The 26,239-nt window shown below is 38.9% G+C and overlaps 1 protein-coding gene across 2 annotated transcripts; it reads right to left on the minus strand.

The window, feature by feature from the left end:
• Positions 1–660: 660 nt before the first annotated feature.
• Positions 661–25,340, minus strand: LOC149798255 (uncharacterized). 2 transcript variants are annotated; one of them, XM_089960562.1, is made up of 3 exons: positions 25,234–25,340; positions 23,389–23,539; positions 661–2,544 (listed from the first exon to the last, which is right to left on the minus strand). In XM_089960562.1, the coding sequence occupies exons 2-3, from the start codon at positions 23,436–23,438 to the stop codon at positions 1,422–1,424; spliced, it is 1,173 nt and encodes a 390-aa protein (XP_089816688.1). In that variant the 5' UTR covers positions 23,439–23,539; positions 25,234–25,340; the 3' UTR covers positions 661–1,421. The 2 variants fall into 2 exon arrangements, with proteins under 2 accessions (XP_089816688.1, XP_089816689.1); XM_089960563.1 differs by lacking the exons at positions 23,389–23,539; positions 25,234–25,340 and adding an exon at positions 3,550–5,210.
• Positions 25,341–26,239: the final 899 nt, after the last annotated feature.

A 26,239-nucleotide genomic window follows, 5' to 3' on the forward strand; every position in this document is an offset into this window, starting at 1 on the left:
TATGACAACCAGGGTGGCAACAAGTTTGGCCAGCCAGATCTAAGTAAACCTAAATGTGAGACCCACGCACATTAGTAAGGTTAACTTTCATGTGATTGGCCAAACATTGTGAAATTCGGACGGTTTAAGCAACTTTAAATCTAGGCCTTCAAACTGTATCGGTTGTCAGTAACCAAATCGATACTTCTGATCTGTTTTTCGCATATTTGTTTCAACCATAGTGTTATCTATTGGTCTGACATTTGTTTGATTGTATACGATAGTTACATCTGTCTAACGTCAGTCTATTTTTTAGTTTCCTTTTGAGTGAAATTCTTCCGCGTTGTAATTTTATACTATAGATTATATGCGTTTTGAAAAAGAAAGTAGAGAAGTTTTCGATGTTTTTCTTTTCCAGCAAACCTTAACTTTGATTCTGTGAAGATCATTTCATCCATGAAAACTGCATCTTTTCAACTGTCCGATTTTTGATGAGCTTATTGCGGATATTTTTCTTTCGATGAATATGGCATGCACCTTTTCTCACTATTCTTACACTCGCGCAAATATAATTTAAAGATACGCTTGCAGATAACGTTAGTTCAACATACCTTATTTCATAGATTTGTAATTGGAAATGACAAGAGATACAATACAGGAGGTAAAGGATTAGAACGAAAGCCGATTGCTTATAATGTTCTCCTCCTTTTACGATACAAAAATTGCAGATATATGTGAACATCAGCATTTGGTGGATTATATTGAGTTTTAATGGCAAAATGCTACATTTTGTGATAATCAAACTGAAGAGTCTCTCTGCTAAACAACATTTTTGAGTCATGGTATATAGGCGAGAGGATGAACAACGATGAGAGGGGGGCAGGTGAAAGACGAGGATATAAAAAAGCAGGAAGCTAAAATAAGAAATTGTGTATTAAATATGTGAAAGAAAGAAAGAAAGAAAGAAAGAAAGACTGACAGACAGAAAATAAAATAAAATCTTTGTATCACCCCATCAGTAAAAGTTCTAATAATTTTAAGTAACCTAGGATCGGTGTAATAACTCCAACTTTATTATTAATTAATACTGGGAAAGGTGAGAGAAATTTTTATCTGTCACACTTCGAAGAGGTTTCCTCTCTCCATAAAATACTTTTAAAACAAATGTTGACAAAATAATGTCTACATGCTACGGTAAGAATTCAAAAAGAAATTGATCTTATTTTACAAAACCAGACAGTACACTGCTTGTTTGTGTGTGTGCTTTTTTAAATTAGCGATAACAGTTTCATCAGGAGACTGCATGACAAGAGAATCCAACTTAGTATTGTAAAAGTAATTCCAAATCGGGTCATAAGAACTGTTCCCGTTTACAGCTACACCAAACAGTATCATGTAGTGGCCTTAGTACTGGTCGTTTGTGTCAAATTTTGCTATTGTTGTTATTGTCGTTTCAGGTAATCCGTCCCGTTTGCAAGTACCGTAGTGTTCGCATATAGTTTGACGTCAGCGATTGGATTTATAATATTACATGGGGATCCATAGAGCTCGATGACGTGTGAATCGCACGTGCAATGAATTCCGTGGCAAAGTCCATTAAGATTTTCAATCAAGATGTCTTCTCCTGGTTTATAGTACTGTCCTTTCCACACACACATCTGGAGATTTTCAGCTGGATGCAACGCGTAATCCAGGCACGGGATTTCGTGATAAACAATGTTGCCTTGCGAATCACAGTACCAAAAGTAACAGCAGTCTCCAATCTGACCAACATCAACAACGTCACCTTGCAGATAAACCCGCCCATTCTCATAGCAACTGTCCACAATTCTGACTTTTGCCGAAGCGTCTATGATCAGAATCGTGTCCGCCGAAGTATTTGTGGATAAGTCAACAACCATAGTTTGTTCAGAGTTGAAAATGAACTTCGACATTTTCGATAGGAAATCATCAGCTATAGTTGAATCTGTTGACGACGTGTTGCTTTCAGGATTTTCAATACCAGAGTTCAGTTTTGAGCCAGAATTTATATTATGTTTTGCTGACTCTGCAGAGTTGATACTATGTTTATCTGACCGTGTTGTCACAAACGACAACGTTTTGTCATAACCCTCCTTGTAACCATCACTGGAAGATGGTGATTGAGTCGATACTGCGGTTGACTGATTACTGATATCTGGCCATTGCGTAAAATCAAAGAATTTGGAGAAATCTTTTGTTTTGTTGCTGTCGCTTGTTGTTTGAACACTATCTAAAATTTGCAAATTAGATCGGTGGTCTTTGGCTGTCTGATAATTGTTTGTTTCAGAAAGATCACTCAAGCTTATATTGGTGTCATTTAGAACCGATCTATTCTTAGACGTTTCCTGAAAAACTGGCGAGGTCCTGTCATCATTTGTCGGTGGACCCATAGGAATAGCATTGTTGATGAAGAGCGAGGTCTTCCTAATCCCATGGGCTAATACAGTCTCGTTGCTTGGTATAGACATGGCGTAGGTATATGTCAGGATGTACATAACTAACAAACTCGAGAAACCGTACCTGAGTTTTCTTGTCACCAGTTCTCTGCAAAAACCAAGAAAACACGTTTGTACATTCAAAATGAAACTCGTTGCCTCATTCTGCACAAGAAAAACCATTTATTTTGAAGAACTGCAAGGTCTGAACAACGATCATTTCGGAACGTATACAGTGTTCATCCCAGTGCCAGATTTCGATATGGTAACATTTTTTGTTTGTTCAGTTCTTATTTAATTATGAGCAGTCTATCTCTCTAATCATTTGCATGTCAACAAGTTTACACTTTAAAATTCATATGTATCCTAAATTTGGACGAAAAAAGGTCTTGTCCTTAGAATCGAAAAAGAACAATAAAAACAGAAACAAAATAAACCCTGAAATGCCTCGCCCCCACTCCCTTCCCTAACTCGAGTGATTTGAGTGACTTAATAATAATAATAATAATAATAACAACAACAACAGCAACAGCAACAACAACAACAACAACTGGTTTCTTACCTTAGAACAAAAAATGCGAATATTGTCCCTAGTGTCACACGCGAGATAATGAACTCTTCAAAGAAATTTTGCGAATGTATATGTATGAGAAACTGGAATCTGGGAAAACATACTTTCAGAGCAAAATCTAATGCTTTTCCAGATAACAGCATCTGACAAACGAATTTGCACTTGCTAACAGTAATTACTTGTCTTGTCTCAGCCATCCCTGAACAATATTCAAATATGCACAATGTCTGCCTTTCTGTGTACTAAGAATAACAAAAATATTACAATGTTTGTAATGAAGCAAAACAACTATTCGCAAGGCCTCGAGGTACAATGAGGAAGGTTCACATAGCAAGAAAACCTATGGTATGGGCATCATCAAAAGGACTTGAGTCCGTATAAAACGAAGGTTTATAATTAAGTCATCATTGTTACGAAAATGTATAAGCATAAAAACTGAATGCATGCTCAAATTAGAAAAAAATAAAATGAAAAAATAAATGTTAAATCATTGATCTTACATGAATGTTATCGAGAATGAAATTTTTAAAAATATTGGATTACCTTTTCGTTTGTATCTCTACATCCATGCCTGATCTGAATGATATTAAGATGGGGAATTTTAATTTTGGAGGTTTGAATCTGTGTTCAGCTCTTGTATTCACACGGTTTTACGTCCTGGTGGGAAGAAATCTGCCAGGGCAAAATGTGTATGTGAACTAAATTTTACCGTTCAAGATACGTTATAAAACTAAACTTCAGTATATATGGTGTATAAAGTAGTATCCGTTATCCAGTGTCCCTCCTATTAGATCGGAAATACACGATTGACTGTTGCACGAGTTTACCACTAGCCTGGAATAAAACCTATTGTTTACCTTCTCGGCCAAGTAGATTCAAAGCAGGCCGTGTAATACTGTCCCCACCCATCAAAGATGGCAGATGGATAAATATTAACGTTTCTTGTTCGCTTGCCTATTGTTTGTCAGCAAAATATGACACAAAGGCTTTTTATTGACAATATTGCTAGCAATTAACAATGTCACTTGGAAAATAAAGCCGACTTCTGAATGTGTACAAATGCACAGTTGTCAGAAAGAGAAGATATTTACAAGAGGGCGAAAGCTCCCCGTGCATTGGTACCTGTTTTGAGCAATATTATTTTCTGAGAAGATCCAACGTTGCCTATACACTTGGGTGAAGCCGTCCTTACAATTTTTTTTTGTGGATATATTTTAAGTATAGAATACATATTTGTCAAGTCTGATAGATATAGTTGTCTACTGGTATGTGAAAATGGTGTGTCTGAACTGGGTGTGAGCGATAGCATATCGTAACAAATTTATTACAAACATTATTCCATGTAACTGACGTTAAGCTGTAAAGCATACAGACCTGTCGAGTTATGAGCACAATATACTTTTGCCAATACCAAATTAATGTAGGTCATCCATTTAAAAAAAAATGATTAAACTCTGAGAAAGAATATTCATTAATGAAAACACTGAATGTTTTAGAGTGAAGTTAAAAGGAAAAGGGCGTTTGGAGGATTGAATGTAGAAACAGATCGTCATGAATTTGTTTGAATTTATGTCGACATTTGTAATGTTACATATTCAAAGGTGATTTCAGTTGAAATCTTCACGCAGCAATGGTCAGTACATTATATTATTTATTAACGAAACCTCTCAAAAGTTTGACAGAATAGGCAAGTTTTATTTACGTATCTTACGACGTTATTTATCGGCTTGACGTTGCTGAGTATCCATTTTCAATCTTTCTATCTTGAGCTTGTTAATAACCATGTAGTGATATTTTTTCGGGTCTGGTTTAGCTTTTGACGGCAGGGCAATACAATTAGGTTATTGAATCAATGATTTTCAGTTTCATTTTTTGCGGCGAAAGCTGTCTGTTATTGGGCTCTTCTTCATCTCTTGCGATCCAACCCCACCACACCAATCTCTACCTGTCTAGCTTATGGTTTTATCGTATTTTTTAGTTAGAATCATTCCGCACCCATTTAAAGCCACTTGGGAACTAAAATGAGTTAAAATAGGAGAAACTATGTATTTTGTGCCCTGTCCCGGTTCTAAAACCGAAGTTTCGAACAAATAAATACATTGATATGGAAATTCAAATGCCCTCCTCTCTCTCTCTCTCTCTCTCTGATTGGTATCAACAAAAACACTACTAGATTCTAATATAAATAACACAAGAACCTGTTGTGCAACTGTCGGGATTAACTTTCTTTTTAGAAATCCACCACTCAACCACTCTGATAAATAAGAATATGTGGAATGGAAATTTAAGGGTTCCCTTTTATCTTCCTTTTCTCAATTCTTGTACTTTTTCAAATAAAAGGTATACTATTTTTCTGTGTTATTATAATTAGTATTTATGCATTACATAACATTTGGCGATTTTTCAGAATTTAGGTTGTTATGAGGAACGTTTTTTACGTGGTATGATTTTTCTTCATTCAGACCCTCAACATTAAACTTGCGTCAGCCACCTGTAGCAGCAGGGGGGGGCGAATCCGACATTTTGTCCAATCGTCATTTGGCTTAATTAATACTTTTTACACTCAGCGGATCCGGTGTAGTCAGCGCCGGTAAAAAAAAAAAACGACGACGGTCCATCCTACACGACGGTGACGTCATTTGGTTTAATACACTTTTCTGCGAGCCGATCCCAGCGTCGTCAGCGTCCGGTAAACACAGCGACGACCGCGTCGATGTCATTGCCTCCCCTGCTGCTAAGAAGTTATTTACAATGAAAATTATTTACAACTAACCGAATATTTGGTCAAGTCCGATACGATATCGTGTCCGAGGATCATGTAAATTTATCGTTACAAATCCATGTGGGGTCGACTGAGCATGACTAAAAAAGTTTCGAAAACTATTAAAGTCCATGTCACCGCCGCACCATGTCTGCCAAATATTTCGTAGCGTGTGTGTATCAACGCCGTTGAATACAGCAAGAATATTACAGTTGTCTCTGATTACTTTTGGAATCTGAGTGTATCGTTGAGTGACATATATCACGTCGGTGTTTTTATGCCTGCCTCTGGAAAATATCCTAGCTGGGTTTTTTTGATTGTCTAACATAACATCATCGTACACGACTAGATTGTTAACGTCGCCATCAATATCATCAATACCTGGTGCATCATTGATATCTGTAATAAACTCAATAACATTTTTTTCAGCGATCGCTGATGCATTCTCGTTAAAATCTTTCAACACCTCGTAGCATCGTTGATCATCCACGCTAGGGGCGATTAAATACAACTTATCCCACTTCATCCATCTCATTATTAAATTAAGTAACAATTGCGTCTTGCCGGATCCAGATGGTCCGATGATAATCATCCGGATCGAGTTTGGTAACGCTGCAACATGCTTAACTGGTTCTCTCGTTTTAGTCGCCGAAAAATCAATTATATTCATATCTCTATACATAAATTATGGATCTATATTGTGTGAAGTGTAGAGTGCGTACTGGCACAAATGATATGACAACCGTTACAACGAGAAATAACAGATCGGCGCTTACTGGTAAGTGTGTCCAATGCGGTACAAAGAAATTTAGATTTATTTCTATTAGACCCGGGGATGCTTTAAAAAAAAGCGAGGAGGTGATATTGCAGCCAAGTTATCAAAACTACCCGGAACACCGTGGGCAAAGTATCCAGGAGAAAAGCACCTCCCAGGATATAGCTACTGTGGCCCCGGAACACGATTAGATATCAGACTCGATGATCAAAATCAGCCCAAACCCGGTGAGTATCCAATAAACGCTATCGATAAGGCGTGTCATGCTCATGATGTTGCTTACTACAAAAGTAGCGATCTGCAACAGCGTCATATCGCGGATGTAAAATTAATTCACGCGTTAAATGCTATTCCTGATAAATCATTCAAAGAAAAATTGGCTTCATGGTTGGTAAAATCGGCTATGAAAGGTAAATTAATGATTGGAAGCGGAGCTTCTCGCGCTGGTAATTGAAAACGCTAGCGTTTATAATAACAACATGGAATCCATCTATTATTCTCCGAGAGGATACTGGAAGGGGAAGGCCGCAATTGGTAAACTCGCAAGCGCTGCAAAGGTAACAAAGGCCGTTGCGGCTAATTGGTTATCCAAACAGGCTATATGGCAAATTTATCTACCACCGCCTAAACAAATCAACTTTTCGCGCTTTGATGTCAGCGTACCCAATGAAGTTCATCAGGCTGATATACTATTTCTGCCGCATGACAACGGTTACAAATACGCGCTAACCATAGTTGATGTTGCGAGTCGATACAAACAAGCGGAGCCGTTAAAAACAAAGTCAGCAACTGAAGTAGCCGATGCGTTTGAGCGGATTTACCGAAGGGGTCCTCTGCGCTGGCCAAATCTATTACAAGTTGATCCTGGTAATGAATTTCGCGGCGTTGTTTTATCAACGCTGAAACATCATAGCGTCGCGATACGACGAGGTCATACTGCGCTACATCGTGATCAGGCAATTGTTGAACGATTCAATCGGACTCTTGCTGAACGGTTATTTGGATATCAATACGCGAAGGAATTCATCCAGGAAAAACGATCTCGTGAATGGGTCAAAAGGTTGCCAGGCGTAATTGCAGCGTTAAATAACGAGATTACCCGAGCAATCAACATGAAGCCCAGCGACGCGATTAAATACGAGTACATACCCGGAAGATCAAAAATAGATAGCGTTTCCAAGCCGATTCTCGGCGATGTCACTGTTAGATATCTGTATGAACCAGGAGAGCTTGAAGGCGGTAAAAAAAGAGCTACTGATCCTATTTGGAGTGTTACCACACATAACATATCAACGATAACACGATCAACTGGTAGACCACCGATCTATAGACTGGATTCAACTGCTCCTCAGCGCGGATTTACTCGCGAGCAACTACAAGTGATACCTGACGATACTCAATTGCCCCCGCGTGGCCTTAACTAGCGCCGTTGCGTCTATTGCACTCAAGACAAGTTAACCTCACATTACCACGGATATGACCGAGACTGTTATCGATCCTGTCCACGGTAAATTGGCGAGCGTCTTTATCCGAATAACGCCAGCGCATTACACAATTGCAACTCGCGCAGTGATTATTCTGTTGTTGTCGTAACGCAATTATTAATTCGGCATCAGTATCAAAACGCCGCTGTTTTTTTATCCTGTTGGCGGTAACCCGAGAGTTTTCTATCAATGACGCTAGCATCGATGATGTCATCGTTGTCGCCGGCTTCGTCGGTGGCTTCGTCAATAACAATTCTTCGAAGCTGACTCATCCTCCGTACTCGGGACACTGCAAGATAGACTAGATTTGACCATTCGATGCGATTATCAACCATCCAAACAATTGTATCCGTGATAGTCAGTCCCTGCGAGGAATGTATTGTCGTTGCGTATCCTAGCGTCCACGGGGATTTATCAGCACGTAGCGCGTCCTCGACGACGCTGATATCAACAAGCACGATATCATTCAGCACGAGAATTTGTTTTTTTGTCCCTGACGCTGTCGGGCCCGGGATTTCAACTTCAATGTTCTGTCGCCGTGTGTCCGCGGGTCTATAACATAACGGCACTGGACGCGTTGGAAACTTTTCCTTATGCAACGCAAACAACTTCCGCTGAAGTGTGTCTCTGACTATCTTTCTACTCGCTACAATCAAATCGTTTGGTTTCCATGTTTCCCAGAATTCATTTAACGGCGTTTCCGGAATCACCTCGCGGATTATTTCACATTGAACTCTATCCGGCTGTAATCTGATTAATTTTTTAACCTCGCGCAGTTGTTCATCAAGTGCTCGGTAATCAGTATCGGTTTCTTCATAATAGTCCACAAAATTCTTTAACCAATCATGTGGACCCTCGCCGACAAATGGTGGTGGTTGGCCATGGTCGCCACACATGATTACCGCTGAAACATTTGTAAAGTATCTAACGAAACAGTACATATCTCATCCCAGATGATAACCTCAGGAATAAATTTTTCCCCCATTCGATCAGGAGTCCACTAACCGCCGCTGTATCGAAAAAAGCTGTGATAAGTAACGGCGTCAACATTTCGTTGTTTTATCTCTCGCGCTAGTCTATGGGTCGGTGTAAGCACGATTATACTTGCCCGCGTTCGAAATAATTCAATTGCCCGAGTCGTCTTTCCTGACCCGCCACAGCCGCTTAAATAAACTGTTTTGTGTCTACAAATTGGATCAGAACACGGTGGTGCATTAGACCATTCTGATAATTTATCACCGCGTAAGTAATTGTTTTCAACGGTGACATTTGCTGACGGGGAATAATCGCGTCGTATTTCATTTTTAATTCTCCATATACCCCAACTCTCGTCCGGACTAGTAAACTCGGCTAAGTTTCCCTTGTACTTTACGTCTATGTAAAATGAATCAACGGCTACTCTAACCGCGGTGTCGGGAAATCTATTTATCATCGAGAATAAATTGATAGCGGCGTAACCCAACATAGACGCCCTCAAATGTGGATACGCGGGGCTGTCTCCATCGGCGTAAGTAACAACTGTACCCAACTTTGTTCCATTGGACAAGAAAGCTGTTTTGCAGTTCACGTATCTATTTTTTGCCACTGCGTCCTTGATTACGAAATCATATTCTGCGTCATCTATAATCAGCCGTGAGCAATATCGTTTGTAGTCGCAGTTTTTTCCACCTTGTGTGAACTTACCAATTATTCTTCTACCGAGATCTTTTGCCTCGCGGTTTCGTTGGTTGAATATCTTTTTGGACCATTCGATGATATATTCCTCGTCGGCATCAATGTGTGCTCTGGATTCGTCAATTATGCTATCTAGACGCTCCGGTTCTGGTAACCAGACTTCAGTCTGCGCCCGATATGATATAATCGCGTCACTGACAATCAACGATACAAGCATGCTACAATCAATCATAAACCGTAGCAGCGCTATTGGCAGCCACTTCTTTTCAGCCATGTGTCTACCGATCCAAATATAACAACAGCGATGAAGTCCTGCCGCGAATTCAAATGATACTATGCGAGCGAATCCGGTTAAATCAAAATCAGGCAGTGGTCCATTAATAGCAACACGAGTCATTTCATGTCTGTGGTGTCCAAATCGTTTGAAATACTCAGCGGCGGATCCATACCCGAGAAAACTCGCTGGATAACAGGCAACCATATCAACCGAGATCATAGCGTCGGGGTTGTATTCAGTGTTCCATAGTCCACCGTGATAATATTCCAAACAACTGGATTGTACATCTGGTATAAATTCCTTGCGCGTTGGTCTCCACGCATTTTTCCTTGCTGCAACATGAGCCGCAACCGATGGAATCGTAAAACAATTTGTTAGCAGTTGTTCATCATGCTCTTCAAATTCCATGGCGGTTTTTTTCATCTTGTTGTGAAACGCTTCAGTGCGATATAATTCACCGTTTGGTCTTACAAACTGATCAAAGGTATCCACATCGTTTTCAGCGCTGCGAAGTAACCACACTGATACAGGGTCGTTTTTACACAAACAAGCAATAGCATCAAGTAGTTTCCTCTCCGCGAGAAAACCATCCTCTCCCAGGAATTCCCCCGGGATATACTTTACTGTTCTATCCCGTGGAAATATTGTGACCGCGGGCGTCCACGCGTGTTCGTTATGATCAATAATTTTGATTGGGGCTCCATTTGATTTGTACTTTGATTCATATAATACTTCATCGGTTATTGTTGTAACGGTTATTGGAAATCGCAGCGACGTTTCTAATTTCGCTATGTCGCTGATGGTTGCTCCTCGCTCGCGCACTGTCTTCTCCCATTGGTTTATTTTGCTACGTCGTAAATCAGTCAGTCTATTTCCTCGACACGCATTTGTAAAATGCTCTATTACTCGTTCTGCTACACAATTTATCCCCGCTGACTGTTTCATCGGCGCTAGTTTTCCGATATCAGGTTTCTTATTTAACGGGTATATTCCATAGACAACTGCTGTTTCAGGATACGCTCGTTCATAGTATGGTCTGTCAATTCCGGTTAATAGCCCTGGCTTGGAGTCGCGGCTAACAATGACTGTTTTCTTGTCGCTGAGAACCGGTTCAAATTTATCACGTATGATCCAGTTACCTGATTCCACCCGGACAATGAATTTTACTCTGAAGAAATACCTTTTACCGTCAAGTTGTGATATTATCGTTGCTGCGCGGTTGTCGTTCATGGTAGCATCAACAACACCATCAATTCGAAATGTTGACCAACTATGAGATGCACCATCACGCTTGAATTCATTGATACAGTCGCGTATTTTATTCAACAGGGTTCTATCGTTTATTAACGCTTTTGGTGCGTCCTTGAGGGCTCTATCGAGATTGAACTTAATATTTTTCCAGGGCTTAATTGCTGCTAATCTCTCGAACTCCTCCATATAATTAAAACAAGTATTTAAATGAAAGAATATAGTATAATGAATCACTGCAAATGGTTGATGATTGGGTCGACAACCCCGTGCAATAAATCATGTAGAGGTGAATTCTGCGGGTATCATTTACAAAGCGTTCGTAATGGTTCTCTTGGCCACCTCCCGTGCTTGGTTTGCCACGTTGGTGTAAGAGGAAAATCGCAGTTGTGTATCAATTGTGGCGGAAAGCGATACAGGGAGTTAAAACGTTATTATGACAAGCGAATAAAAAACGCCGTCATTGACCCCACCGCAGACTTCGTCATCAAAACTCCTCAGGACTACATTGCAAGGTTTATAATTAAACCAAATAATGAATTAGACAAGTAGTATTATTATACAAATGAACCAAGAATTTCAGCCGCATCCTGTGCTCGTTAATTACGAGGCATCTCGCGACGGCGTTGTTAGAAATTGTAGACTGAAGAAGCCGGTTGGTACCGTAAATAATCAGGGGTATTTGATGTTTGGTGCCGGAAAGACGAAATATTATGTTCACAGGATTGTATTTGAAGCATTCAACGGATTAATCGAGAATGGGCTTGTGATTGATCATATTAATAATAATAAGACTGATAATTCTCTTATAAACTTGCAAGCTATCTCGCAAAGTCAGAATACCAAAAAAGGCCAAACTGGTAAGTTTTCAAAGAAAGCAAAACCCGTAAAGTCATTTGATACAACAACTCACGAGGAAAAAATATTTCAGTCGATGAATGAGGCAGGAAAATATTTCGATATTTGTGGAGCCTCAATACGATTTGTTGCAGAAGGAATACAGAATTCAGCGATCTCAAAAAAGACGGGTCACAGAATTCGATTTTCATATGTAATCAGCGAGTGACAAGGTCACCGTGACAGTGCGAACGCTACAATAAATTGTCTCTTCCGGAAGAAATACCGGAAGAAAACGAATTATCCTACGGTTTCATCGAATGTTAACACACCTCGGGATTGATACGCGGGGTTCATTTTGTAAAACATTTTTTTTTTTATTTAAAAATAAGATGTTTTATAAGAATATGAATATCGAAGACATCAATAATATATTAACCGAGATTTTAAAATTAAAAAATCAAGGAATTGTATTATCTGATAAGCTTGATAACCAAAAAATATTGTCCGATTATGAAATTATTAACGAGCAATCAAAGAAAGGTCGATATACCTTGCCACGCGAGTATTCTTTTATAAAGCGATTACAATATACGATCAATGAAAACTTGTATGGCAATGACGTAAATGCATTTATTGGACTATTTACTGCCGTTGAGACAGTACGAAAAAAACTCGGACAGGCTTTTGAACGACGTCGAGAAATCTCTAATAAAATTAAAAACATTAGAAGGATTATAGACGAAAACTCCGTGGAGCCCCTGGGACATATCCCCCCCGCCACACTCGGCGGGAAATTAGAAATTACGGAGCAATTGCAATAATGGTAGGCGAATCACTTACTACTCGGCTAGCCAGAGAGCGGCTAGTAGCGCTTAAAAAGTTCATACCGTTACGAGACAGGGTTCGAAAACAACTTCAAACGCGGCAACAACTACAAACTGATTTTACTGTTGGAAGCGAACAACTGTTTGCCCCGGTAACTAAAGCGACTAGGGATGTTACAGCGGCAACAGAACGAGCAATATATGGAGATATTCCTAAGGAAGGCGAACGGAAAGAGGCGCCTCTTCTTCCTGTACTTGAAAAGATAGCAGCAGAGACAGAACAAACACAGCAACGGATAAAACAACTTTCCGGTGATATAAAAACCCAACGAGAGTATGAACGATTAGCTGATATTGATGATTCTGAACCCGTTGTTGAACAGGGTGATGTTGGTGAACTTCAAAAAATTTCCACTCAAAGAGGAGTTTCCTTTATAGATAAACTCACTGAAAAGGCTATAGCACAAATAAAACAATTTCCATTACTGAAATCCAACGATTATAGGATTTTTGGTAATTTTGCCGCTTACAGCTATCATTCAAGAAAAGACCTTTTAAAAGACGAGTATAAAAATAGTAATATAAAACGAGATGACTGGGTTAATTGGTTGTATAAAACGAATAAAGGGATTGATCGCTTGAATACAAAAGAATTGGGATATAAAGAATTTAAAAAAGGAATTGATGATTATGATATACAACAACAACAAGAAATACTACAACAGCAAGAAATACTACAACAGCAAGAACAGCGAAAAGAAAAACGTCAAAAAAAGCTGGTTCTAAAAAAACAAGCGGAGAGGGGTATCCAAGTGGTAGTGGTCTAGTTGAAAACGCTTGTCCTGATAGTGTTCTCAGTGATATATCACGGCTAGAAATACTAATCGGAGGAAAACGAGCCGGAAATAACTCTCCGGAAATAATCAATGAGGCCGCTGATATTTGCAGGCGTTTATTTGCAGGCGGTATCATGGACATTAATGCATATCGAACGCTCATAGACGAGCTCGTGGATGATTAATTGGAAAACTGGTGTTTTTATAATAAAGATGATCATACACTACAACCATGATAAACCAGTCAGCGTCTACGTGGTAAACTCACGATTGCCCGTATACCGCGCGTGGTACGGAGACGGTCTCGGTAGCACCATTGCGGGGTTATTCACAAGAATGGCTCCAAAAGTGGCGCCGTTAGCCAAACAATTAGGAATGAAGGCTATTGATGTTATTCGTGATAAGGGTATTAGTGCTATTGGAGATGTTGCCGGAAGGGCGTTTTCTGCAGCAAAGGACAAACTAATGTCGTTGGTAAAATCCAAAGGATTTTCACGAAAACCACCGGTGATGCCATCAACGACAGTGATGCCTGCAAATGTCAGTAAAGTAATAAATAACGCCGTGGAAGAAAAACTAGCGTCGTTGGTAAACAATAATCAAGATGACATCGCAAACATAATAGCGGGAAGTGGTTTAAAACGACGACGATGATTTAAATGCATCAGCGTATTATTAAATAAAATGTTTAAACGAACAGCTGACCCGGCGTTTGATATGGACGCACCAGTGCACAAGGATGATTCTGTCCGTAATTATCAATTTTATTCCTATCATGCAGTACAACCCAACATACGATCGCGAATTGAACTTCAAGTCCATGATACCAGTAAATATTTTTTACCGTGTGAAGCGTTTATTGAAATCGAAGGAGAACTTGTAACAGAGGCCGATACTCCTGCTGTACCAGCACCGTATCCAGATGGTACCAAAGTTGGCTTAGTCAATAACGGCGTAATGGCGCTATTTGAGAGCGCAAAATATCTCATTGATGGAAGAGAGATCGAGTCTATAGAACGCGATGTTGATGTTGCTACAACAATAATCGGGTTAGCAAGATATTCCGACGATTATACAAGATCAGCGGGTCCATCTATGATGTTTGCAAAGGATACTAGAAACACTGCTGGAAACTCGCAATTTGTGGTAAGACGACCAAGAAATAATGCTAATAACGCTGATGCTGATGTTGAGAATATGATTATAAACAGCGATCCTAATTTTAACATCGGAGCTGCAACACGCATATCAATGTTAACAGGGCCGCGTAGATCTTTCTCATGCGCGATTCCACTGCATCATATATTTGGATTTTGTAGGAACGTGCGAAAAGTTATCTACGGAGCAAAGCATACCGTGGTGCTTGTGCGAAAAGGTGATGATAGAAATGCAATTTGGAGAATTCAAGCGGATCTTGCGAATCCAAATAATGACCCTGGTAAAGTCGTTTTAACTAAAATATTATTGTGGATGCCAGTAATGACTCCATCCATTACCACAGAGGCACGATTACTATCCTTTATGGAGCAGGGAGGAAAATCATTACTAAGTTGGCTAACAACAACAACAGATACTAAGCAATCAAATATCAATGGTGTATTCACATGGAACCTGGCATCACAACAAGGCATTTCGGCTCCGCGTCATATATTTGTTGCGTTGCAGGATATGACGAGAGTTGATAATCAACTATCCAGCCATATGATATTTGATCGATTAGGCGTTACTGACGTCTCGCTGAGAATAAACGGCCAGCAGGAACCATCTGAGGATATACAACTTAATTACGGTCAAAACCATATTGCACGCGTGTACCATCGGTTGCTGTCGTATATGAGTCGTGATCAAAACGTCGACACTGGTTTGCAAATATCACAACATGATTTCAAAGAACTATATCCGATCTATTACTTTTCGCTGGAACATCTTGATTTAACAAGACAGTCCGTCGTTGATATACACTTCCGAGCTAATGTAACTCGCGGCGTTATTGCCGATTATAGAGCGGTTGCTGTCATTCTCAGCGATAAATCAATGCTGTTGGAAGGTGTTGGTGGACGAATGAGAATCGTTGATGCGCCAGTGGAAAACATGTAATTGAAAACATAAACGCGTTTACAATAAAAATGTCGTATAATGTTGTCGGCGTAGAGTTGACCGATGGTCAAGTCAAGAAATTACGATCAAAGTCGGCTAAACAATGTGGAACCACAATAACGTTAAAGCCGTCACAGATGGCAGGTGGTAATCATAAGATATCGTTGACGGCGCGTCAAATAAAACATTTCAATGATGCGATGAAGAATAAAAAGGGTGTTCAAATAGATTTTTCAGCCGCAGCGATTAAAAACATGGAAAAGACCGGTGGGATATTTCCGCTGTTAGCTGCGATTCCAGCGTTGATTGCCGCGGCGGCCCCAGCAGTGGCGAAGGCGGCGGCGTTAGGAGCCGTTGGTACCGCGGCGGGAATGGCATTGAAGAAGGCAACCGGGAAAGGCTATAAAAAAAAACGACCCGTAGCCGGAAAGGGTCTAAGACTACCGGGAACCCCGTATTCATGGTACTCGGGGAAGGGTCTAAGACTACCGGGAACCGTTTATTAACTCCTATGTCTAATTTTGATTTAATAGATGCCGCAAACGCGTTAGCGATAAAAAACTTCAGAGGTGTTTTTATGAGGGATCAATTACCGACACAACCAAGGAATATTGAAACCGGTATAATTAACCTCGATAAATCCTCCGGAGCGGGAACTCATTGGGTTGCATACGCAATTGATCCGCGTGCGATCGTCTATTTTGATTCATACGGGTTAGCCCCGCCAAACGAGTTCATGCGGTATATCCGGGCGTGTTCAGCCCCAGTTTTTTATTCCACGCTGCCAACACAACAATTAAGTGACCCACCGATATGCGGCCGTGAGGTATTAAACGTACTCGCGGAGATTTCATCATCGCGGAAACCACCTCATGTGGTTGTAAACGAATACACTAGTGGGGTCGTAGAGGCCCGGCGGGTTAATTAAAAACACTGTTTTTTTTTACAATAATAATGATTGATATCTGGGGACGACCGGTTTCGGCGCTGAAAAAACCCACGGAAACGCTCGCCACCGATGACATAAAAAAACTAATCGAGGATGAAATCGCTGATACGTTAAATTTAACCAGTGTTGACCCGGGCGAAATAGTTGTATTTCAAGACCGCCAGGGTAAATTGAAATCCAGTAATGTGTCGCTGGATGACGTTTTAACACGACAGCGTAATGTCGCCGAGAACACTATCGCGCTATATACCGATGACGGACGACTTAAATCAGGTGAATCCATCTTGACGATAAATGGAAAAATAAGTACACTTGGCGACAATTATATATCCGTGTCGGATTCGTTAAAAAATGTGTATGATAGACTTAACGCGCAAGCAAATCAGTTCGAGGGGATACAAAAGTCTGTCACCGGTATACAACTCACTACTGCTAGTTTTTTTGGAACCCGACGGTAACCGAACCGAATCTTGTAGGGATAAAAAATACTATTTCGGAGTTTACAACGCTGTCGGGCCAATTTTACACGTTGCGAAAAAATTTTAACAGGGCTGATAACACCATTGATAAATTCTTTGGTAAAAAAAATACCAGACCGGATGAAATTACAATAACTATAAATGATATCACTGCGTATGGACAGGAAATAGAAACAATCAAAACTGATGTTGAAACGATCAACGCGGGGTTATACGTGCATACACGGGAAATAGGAACAATCAAATTTGATGTTACAGCGATCATAAATAATGTAGACGCGCATACACAGGAAATAGGAACAATCAAAACTGATATTGCAGCGAACAAAAAGAGTGTAGACGCGCATACACAGGAAATAGGAACAATCAAAACTGATATTGAAGCGAACAAAAAAAATACATACGCGAATTGGCAGGAAATAGGAATAATCAGATTTGATATTAAAGCGATTAAAGACAGACAACCGGAGGTGACAAAAATAAAAATCCCTCATGAAAACACTATCAACACAGTATACACGATTCAGCATGGATCATTCGCTTGGACTCCTACACAGAATACAGTAAAAATCACCGCAACTGTTAAGGGTATTTATCGATTGACACTGGTTTCAATGATGCAGTTTAATATATTATCGTCGAGTTCATCCGGGTTTAACAATACAATATCAACAATTATAGACAAGGACGCAGCTGAACTGTTTACAATTTATGCCGTCGATAGACATTTAACCGAGGCAAACATTACATGGTATGTGGAATTTGTAGCGGATCTAAATAATTAAAAACACTAGCTCTTTTAAAATAAAAATGACCACCAAGGTAATTGAATCAGAGGTATCACCGACGTCACATCAATATCGATTCAATACCGTAAAAGAATTCTCCGCGAATTTGAAAACGCTTTCCGAACAATACCGTATAAAAATAAAAAAATACCGTCGAAAAATAACCACCATCGACGCGGTCGTGTACTCGGTGTCAGGTATAGTAGCCGGTACCGGTGTTATTTTATCCACGGTAACCATGATAGCCCCGATCGCTGTTCCAATCGCTATCTCCGCGGCGACAACAATTGCTGGAGTCGCCAACGCAATCACTAGAAAGATATCATCGTGTTCTCAGAAAAAACTCAACGAGTATACAGTAAAACATCAAATAGTATCCGACGCGTACTCGAAATTATCCGGGTTGATCTCGTTGGCGATAGATAATTCGTTTATATCCGATGCTGAATTCTCCACGATGGTCCAGTTGTATGACTCCGCGATGTCAAAAATCGAGGATTTTCAACTGGAAGCTGGAAACCACGTGGCTGAAACAACTTCAATGGGCTTAAAACATTCTCCTGAAACAACTTCAATGGGCTTAAAACATCCTCCTGAAACAACTTCAATGGGCTTAAAACATCCTCCTGAAAACAAGCAGGTTGTTAATATTCGGTGTTGAAATTAAACACTAGAAACGACGAATAATAATAATGTCGCTGAACCCCGAAGGGTTTCAATTGCTTCAACGGATCGCGGAGAACACCACTCCGGTACAAACAAATATGATATCGATAACATCAACGAAGCCAGAATTCAGTGTAAACTTCCCCTCTCCGATTCCAGTGAAGGAAATAGCGCTGGCAAAATTGCGAATATATCACAGTTGGCCTAATATCCGAGCGGAAGCATTTAACGGACAACAACCTAATAACTCGCTGGTTTTTGCATGGACAAATAAACCCGATGGGACCCCAGACTGGAATGAGGTTACAATACCAACTGGGTCATACCAAGTAGAACAAATCAATAAAGAATTTCAACGCAGGATAAAATCGATCACAGGAAAAGAATCAAAAATCGCTATTACGGTTCATGAACCGACGTTATCGTCGACGATTGAAATAAGCACACCGGGGTATATGGTTGATATTTATAACAGTTCAATAAGAACCATACTAGGTTGGCCCATGAATCCACCTAATGAAATCTCCGCGGACTTGCACACGAATGCGCAATCGTATCATGAAATTAATCCCAGTTATCAAGATAAATTGTCTATTATGAAAAGCACGTTATTACCCAGTTGGTTTATATTTCAAGACAGGAATGCCATGCAGTGGTATTTTCAGTATAAGAAAACTCCTGAATCGCAAGTCATATTAACAATTAATTTAAATGATATCGCTAATGCTTTTAGCGAGATTAATCGTAATTACCAATTGCAACTAGAACAACTACGGAAAACAAAAGCACGAAAACACGTTGAGATGTTAAATCAACTTATATCAGTCATGGAATATATCAATGAACGAATCGTTAAAATAATATCCGATAACAGCGATGGTAATAAACAAAAATTCCTAACCGAGTATAATATCACAGAAGCCGATTTACCCGATTTCAAGTTTTCAGGATACAACGCGCCAGAACTAAGAAAGTCTCTTAATGATTTTCTCGGTCCATCAACTATTCTCAGACACGATAACGGAGATGGTGGTAGGCATATTGCTCCATACAACGTAAATATCGCATCGGTGATAGCAATCAATCTAGTGTGTGATGTTATCGAAGGGAGTTACCAGGTAGATACCAAGCAATCAAATCAAGCTCAACAGGGGTATATCCTTTATTCATTTTCACCAACAGCCCCTCCCGGATTCTTAATCGTTGAGAGCCCGATTAATCCGGTCTATATGCGATGCCATAATCGGTTTTTAACGAGAATTAATTTTAGACTTACCGATCAGTCAAATAACCTAATTGATCTACAAGAGGAGGAGTTAGTAATCACTCTGTTTGTAAGATCATTGTAAATAACCACTTAGCAGCAGGGGAGGCAATGACATCGACGCGGTCGTCGCTGTGTTTACCGGACGCTGACGACGCTGGGATCGGCTCGCATTAAACCAAATGACGTCACCGTCGTGTAGGATGGACCGTCGTGGTTTTTTTTTTTAACGGCGCTGACTACACCGGATCCGCTGAGTGTAAAAAGTATTAATTAAGCCAAATGACGATTGGACAAAATGTCGGATTCGCCACCCCCTGCTCACGATATCGTATCGGACTTGACCAAATATTCGGTTAGTTGTAAATAACTACTTAGCAGCAGGGGGGGAAATGACATCGACGCGGGACGCCCGATGATTACCACGGGAAAACACCAATGAGATGTTGTCGCGAAATATAGCGTTTTCGAGCAAAAAACGCTAAGTCTCCATTTGCCAAACGGAGACTTTATTTTTTTTTTTGTTTGAAAAGTGAGATTTCGAAGGAAGGCTCTATTTGTCGTTTTAAAACCTCAATCAAATTTTGTCTAAAAAGTTGTCGGATTCGCCCCCCCTGCTGCTCCTGTCCTCTGCAACCCTCTGCAAAATACGAAACTGCGGATTGGAAATTTGAAGTATCTACTTACTTAACTTCCGATGAGGATTTATCAGTGCCATGAAATTTTGTGTCGTCTGCAAAAAGGTAAGAACAGCAATGTTCTACATGCATTTTAATATCTTTTATGCAAAGTCCTAAGGTTGGAATATAAGATATATCACTGGAGAACTTCGTGCGTTACTTCCCTGACATTCAATTTAGTATTATTAGAATAGCCCCTTAGCTATTCTGTCGAGCGCGCTAATATCAACGAGCTTACTATAAAGAATGCTTTATCAGTGATATTCTTTATGAGTAAGTTAAAATAATTTATGCTGCATTAAATATTGTTTTCTTGCAGATAAAATTATACTTCAGTACAAAATGCCAGGCAATAACAAAAGTCAGTATTAAATACAACCCTAGCCAAGCATTAACAAAAAGACAGTATTAAATAGGACCCATGCCAAACAATAACAAAATGTCACTATTAAATACGACCCTAGCCAAATAATAACAAAACGTCAGTATTAAGTACGACCCTAGTCAAGCAGTAACAGAAGTCAGCATTAATTACAACCCAAGCCAAGCAATAACAAAACTCAGTGTGAAAAAAAAAACAACAAGCAATAACAAAAAGTCAGTATTAGATACAACCCTAGCCAAACGATAACAAAAAGTCTATTAAATACGACCTTAGCCAAGCAATAACAAAAAGTAAGTATTAAATATGACTTTAGCCAAGCAATAACAAAAAGTCAGTATTAAATACGACTTTAGACAAGCAGTAACAAAAAGTCAGTATTAAATACGACTCTAGCCAAGCAATAACAAAAACTCAGTATTAAAGCCAAACAATAACAAAAAGTCAGCATTAAATACAGCCCATGCCAAATAATAACAAAAAGTCAGTATTAGATGCGACCCTAGTCAAGCAGTATCAGAAGTCAGTATTAAATACGACCAAAGCCAATCAATAACAAAGTATCAGTATTAAATACGACCCTAGCCAAGCAATAACAAAATGTCACTATTAAATACAACCCAAGCCAAGCAATAACAAATGACAGTATTAAATACAACACAAGCCAAACAATAACAAAAAGGCAGTATTAAATACAACCTCAGCCAAACAATCACAAAAGGTCAGTATTAAATACGACCGTAGTCAAACAATAACAAAACGTCAGTATTAAACATGATCAAACCCAAAAAATAACAAAAAGTCAATATAAAATACGACCCTAGCAAAGCAATAACAAAACGGCAGTATTAAATACGACCTAGCCAAGCAATAACAAAAAGTCAGTATTAAATACTACCCTAGTCAAACAATAACAAAAAGTCAGTATTAAATACGACCAAAGCCAAACAATAACAAAAGGTCAATATTAGATACGACCCAAGCCAAGCAGTAGCAAAAAGGCAGTATTAAATACAACCCTAGCCAAACAATAACATAAATTCAGTACTAAATAGGACCCTAGTCAAACAATAACAGAAAGTCAGTATTAAATACGACCAAAGCCAGACAATAACAAAAGTTCAGTATGAAATACGACCCCGGCCATGCAATAACAAAAAGTCAGTATTAAATACGACCAGAGCCAAGCAAAGAAGGCAGATCAGTGATGGATGTCAATAAAGAAATGTCGAAAAGAAAAAGCATAAAAGTAAAACTGAAGAGAAAATGTTGGGAAAGTGCCGCAGATCTTATGAGAAATGAATGTATGCATATCAATTCAGAGTCATGAAAGAAAGTCATATATCTAAAATACTGCGCATATTATTACATGAATGAAGAAATCTAAATCCTTTTTTAAAAAATATGTTTATCAACTTTATGGATGTTTTTGCATGCATACCAGATGAAAAGTATTCTTACAGTATGCTTTGCTCTTATTTTCTCGAATGTAAAATGAGAGAGAGAGAGAGAAAAAAACACCAGAAAGGATTAAACTGTTCATTTTTAAGATATTGCTCGCGGAAGATCTCAAATACAAAAATATCATCATGAGGACACCAATTAGTACGATTATAACATCTTATCGCGCCATCCTTTGTGTAATATATTACCTTTTTTATATACATTATAGTAAATTTGACAACATATCGGGTTTCTGATCTGACATTAAAACGGAGAGACGGAACTTGAGAATACATAATTTCTGGCATATAGAAAAAGATAAAAAGCCCAATGCAGCAGGTTTTCAAACTCAAAGCCCACAAAAGAAAAATACGTTCACTTACAACAAAAGCAGGCACACAATAGTACACGACCCTAATGTTCAATGCCAAATACGTTATTTGTACTAAAATCAATTGCCATTTGAAAATTTCCATCACCATTGTGTAACGATTAACCTAGTACGATCCGGTTTCCCCGGGTGATAGAGTGATCAAAAGCGTTCGCCTTTACCGATCACTGCCACCCCACCTCTATCCACGTAGGTTCGAATCTCAGGCTCGGCCAACGTGGCTATGTGAGAAATCATGCCAGTCGCTTCCCGTAGGTCGATGGTTCTAACCGGGGTTTTCCCGGGTTGTTTCTCCACCAGTAATACCAGCCGCCATGTATATAATATGCTGAAAAATAGCGTGAACCCCAAAACAATAATAACCTGTTACGATCCAACTGAAATTAATATAAACATGTTACAAAATGGCAGTATTCCAAATCGATCTTCGTAAAACCCCTTTATATAGCTACGTTATAAAGAATTTGTGTACATCTTTTTAAGGGGATGAGAGAGAGAGAGAGAGAGAGAGAGAGATTTTGTACCGGGCCATTTCTGTTATCTGCGCAAGGTCCACTCGCGAGCGAGCTATCATAATGCAGGGTCGTGTCTGTTCATCTCATCGTTGCTGACGACACCTTTTTATAACACGTCCGGTGATGGATTTTATTCCCCATCAAACAGGAATGGTCATCACTAAAGTTGTGAAAGATAAATGGTTTGACCATTTGTACGTAGTAAAGCGTCCGAAAGGGAAGCGTTAGTGATTATGTACTTTCATGTAACTGTGAAGTCTTTGAAAGTTTCTTCGCTAAATCATATTTACGTTGACTACTTCTGTACTTAAATATGCGATTAATATACATCACAAAACATTTTTTAAATAAAAAAATAGGTGTGTTTATTAGTTATATCATAATTATATCGTTAGCTGAACTTTAACACAAAATAGTCACATTAAAGTGACTGTATAATTTTCCTTTAATATTAACTGGCCAAGTCCAACCTTTGGACAAATTTCGTATTAAAGCGAAAAGATAAGTTTTAGTTATCTACTAACATATGTTAATGTGTCAGTTACATGTAGACTGGGCATGATCCAAAGATTTTCAGGAGAGCAGTTCTTTACTGTTTGAATTTTGTATAATTTCTCAAGTCCAATGTTTTGTTGAGTAATTGTGTTTTATGTTTACTGTCCCTCTCTGATTAATATTTTGTCCGAATGCTGGCATCCCACTCAAAGTTTCCACGCATATTACAACAATTTACTTAAGTTTCATCATCCCACTTTATTTACTTTGAGTTGTTAGATTATTTATACAACATTTAGAAGCTTGCTAGATTACTTATACAACAATTAACGTACACATAGAAATTTCAACGACTATAAAATACTGGTTATTTAATTTTCACAGAGATGATGGTGTGGTTTTCTTTTCAGCTATCTTTTTTTTTCGTTTATCTGAAAATAATTATGTAAAAATAATAATGGATATATGTTGTTTTGTTTTCTCTCAACCTGAGGAAGATATTATACAGCTATTGACAGGCGGATTTTTTTTTGTTTTTTGTTTTTATCAAAGCTTTCGGCCCGGTCGCCCACGGCATTAGATTACTGGTCCCTAATATTGCGGTACGTCTCGAGAGATATATCACGGTACTACAAAAATTGTCGTGGTACGTTGCTCAAAGAAATAGCGTCTATCATCAAACAACCCAAACCTAGGAAAGCCCCTAGCATTGCTGGTATTCAAAATAAACATTTACGTGGGGGTGGAGTAGGGAACTATCAAAATTTATCACAATGCTTTTTAAAATAGACCAACGACACCTTGCGATAGAAGGGTTAACTATACCCATAGTTAAAGATGGAGGGAAATCGAAAAGTGACCCTGACATTTAAAAACCAGTTGCATGTATTATATTAACTATATAGTGAACCAAAAGAAAAATTAGTAGTATTTTGACATTGGACTAGCCACCCCACCCTCACCAACACCAGTTCAGCCGTGTAATGCCAGAATTATCCTACTCAGAAATACAACTTCTACTGTATCAGTTGTTGCACATTCTATTAATTTGCTCTGCTTGTGCTATTGTGCAGTACCTCAGTGATGATTAAGAGGTCTACAGACACAAAAATTTAGTTCAAAGAACTGCATAATTATGCAAATGAGAGCATAGGTGTAGACCATTGTGTTATAGCAAGAGAACCAGTCAACTGGTGGGTTAATAATTATAGAGTACTTTTTTCTCTATTGTACACTTCATAAAGTTCAATCTGTGTACTTTAGTTGACAAAAAAAAATATTTACTTTTATGTTCATATCTTGTATTTAACTTCCTACTGACAAACCAGTCTGATTAAAATCAGACCTCCACTGACTTACCTGGAGATCTGATGGGCACCAATAAGAGGTCAAGTTCTCTCGACAATGTAATTCACCAATTGAATACAACTTTGAAATTTCTGAAAATGACAAGCGTCATTCGGTACCATCTCGTTACTTACGATAACTCTCCCTAACACAAATGTGTAACGTATTATCTGATATACGATTGGAAATAAGTTTACTGGGAAGTACAAAGGTCACAAAACGTGAATTTGTATCGATGTCAGTCAGATAATAATAATAATAATAATGAGGACTTTGTATAGCGCCTAATCTTTAGAAGCTCTAAGCGCTTTACAACATTAGACAACACTTATAAGACAAAAAAAAAAACATATAATAATATTATTACAAAAACAAACACCATGAAATTAGAAAAACATTAAAAAATAAAAGAACATGCTGAGAATATTGCAGGTAGGAAACATTATTAGGTCTTTAAGTTTGTTCTTGTAGTCGAAATAAGTGAGTTTTGAGAGCCCTCTTGAATGTGATCACTGTGTCTTTGTATCTAAGTTCAGTGGGCAATTCATTCCACGTTGCTGGGCCTTGGTATGCAAAAGAACGCTGTCCATATGACTTTGTTTTCATAGTGGGAATAACGAGTATACGATTGTCAGAAGAGGAGCGTAAGTATCTTGCTGGTGTATACACATGGGTGAGATCGGATAGGTATGTTGGACTAGAGTCCGACAGTGAAACGTAGCACAGACAACAAATTTTGTGTTTGATTCTGGATCAATGGATAGCCAGTGTAGGGTACAGAGCAGCGGGAGGTGTGCTCTGATCGTGGTACTCTTAGTATGATCCGAGCAGCTGTGTTTTGAACTTTTTGAAGTTTCTGGAGTAGATATTGAAATGAACCAGACAGAATTGAATTACAATATTCCAGTCTTTAAAGTACTAATGAACACACAAGTGTTTTAGTGGCATCAACTGAAAGATATTTGCGAATTGAGCTGATGCATCTCAGCTCAAAATATGCAGCCTTGCATATGTTCAT

The sequence above is a fragment of the Sinohyriopsis cumingii genome, chromosome 6, assembly GCF_028554795.1.
Source record: "Sinohyriopsis cumingii isolate HCF-2022 chromosome 6, ASM2855479v2, whole genome shotgun sequence".
NCBI classification, from domain to species: domain Eukaryota; kingdom Metazoa; phylum Mollusca; class Bivalvia; order Unionida; family Unionidae; genus Sinohyriopsis; species Sinohyriopsis cumingii.

Coding starts and splice junctions, on each gene's coding strand:
- LOC149798255 (XM_089960562.1), bottom strand. CDS start 23,438: ATGATAGCTCGCTCGCGAGTGGACCTTGCGCAGATAACAGAAATGGCC. Junction 2,545..23,388: donor CAGATAACAGAAATGGCCCG/GTACAAAATCTC, acceptor TGGTTTTTGCAG/AGAACTGGTGACAAGAAAAC.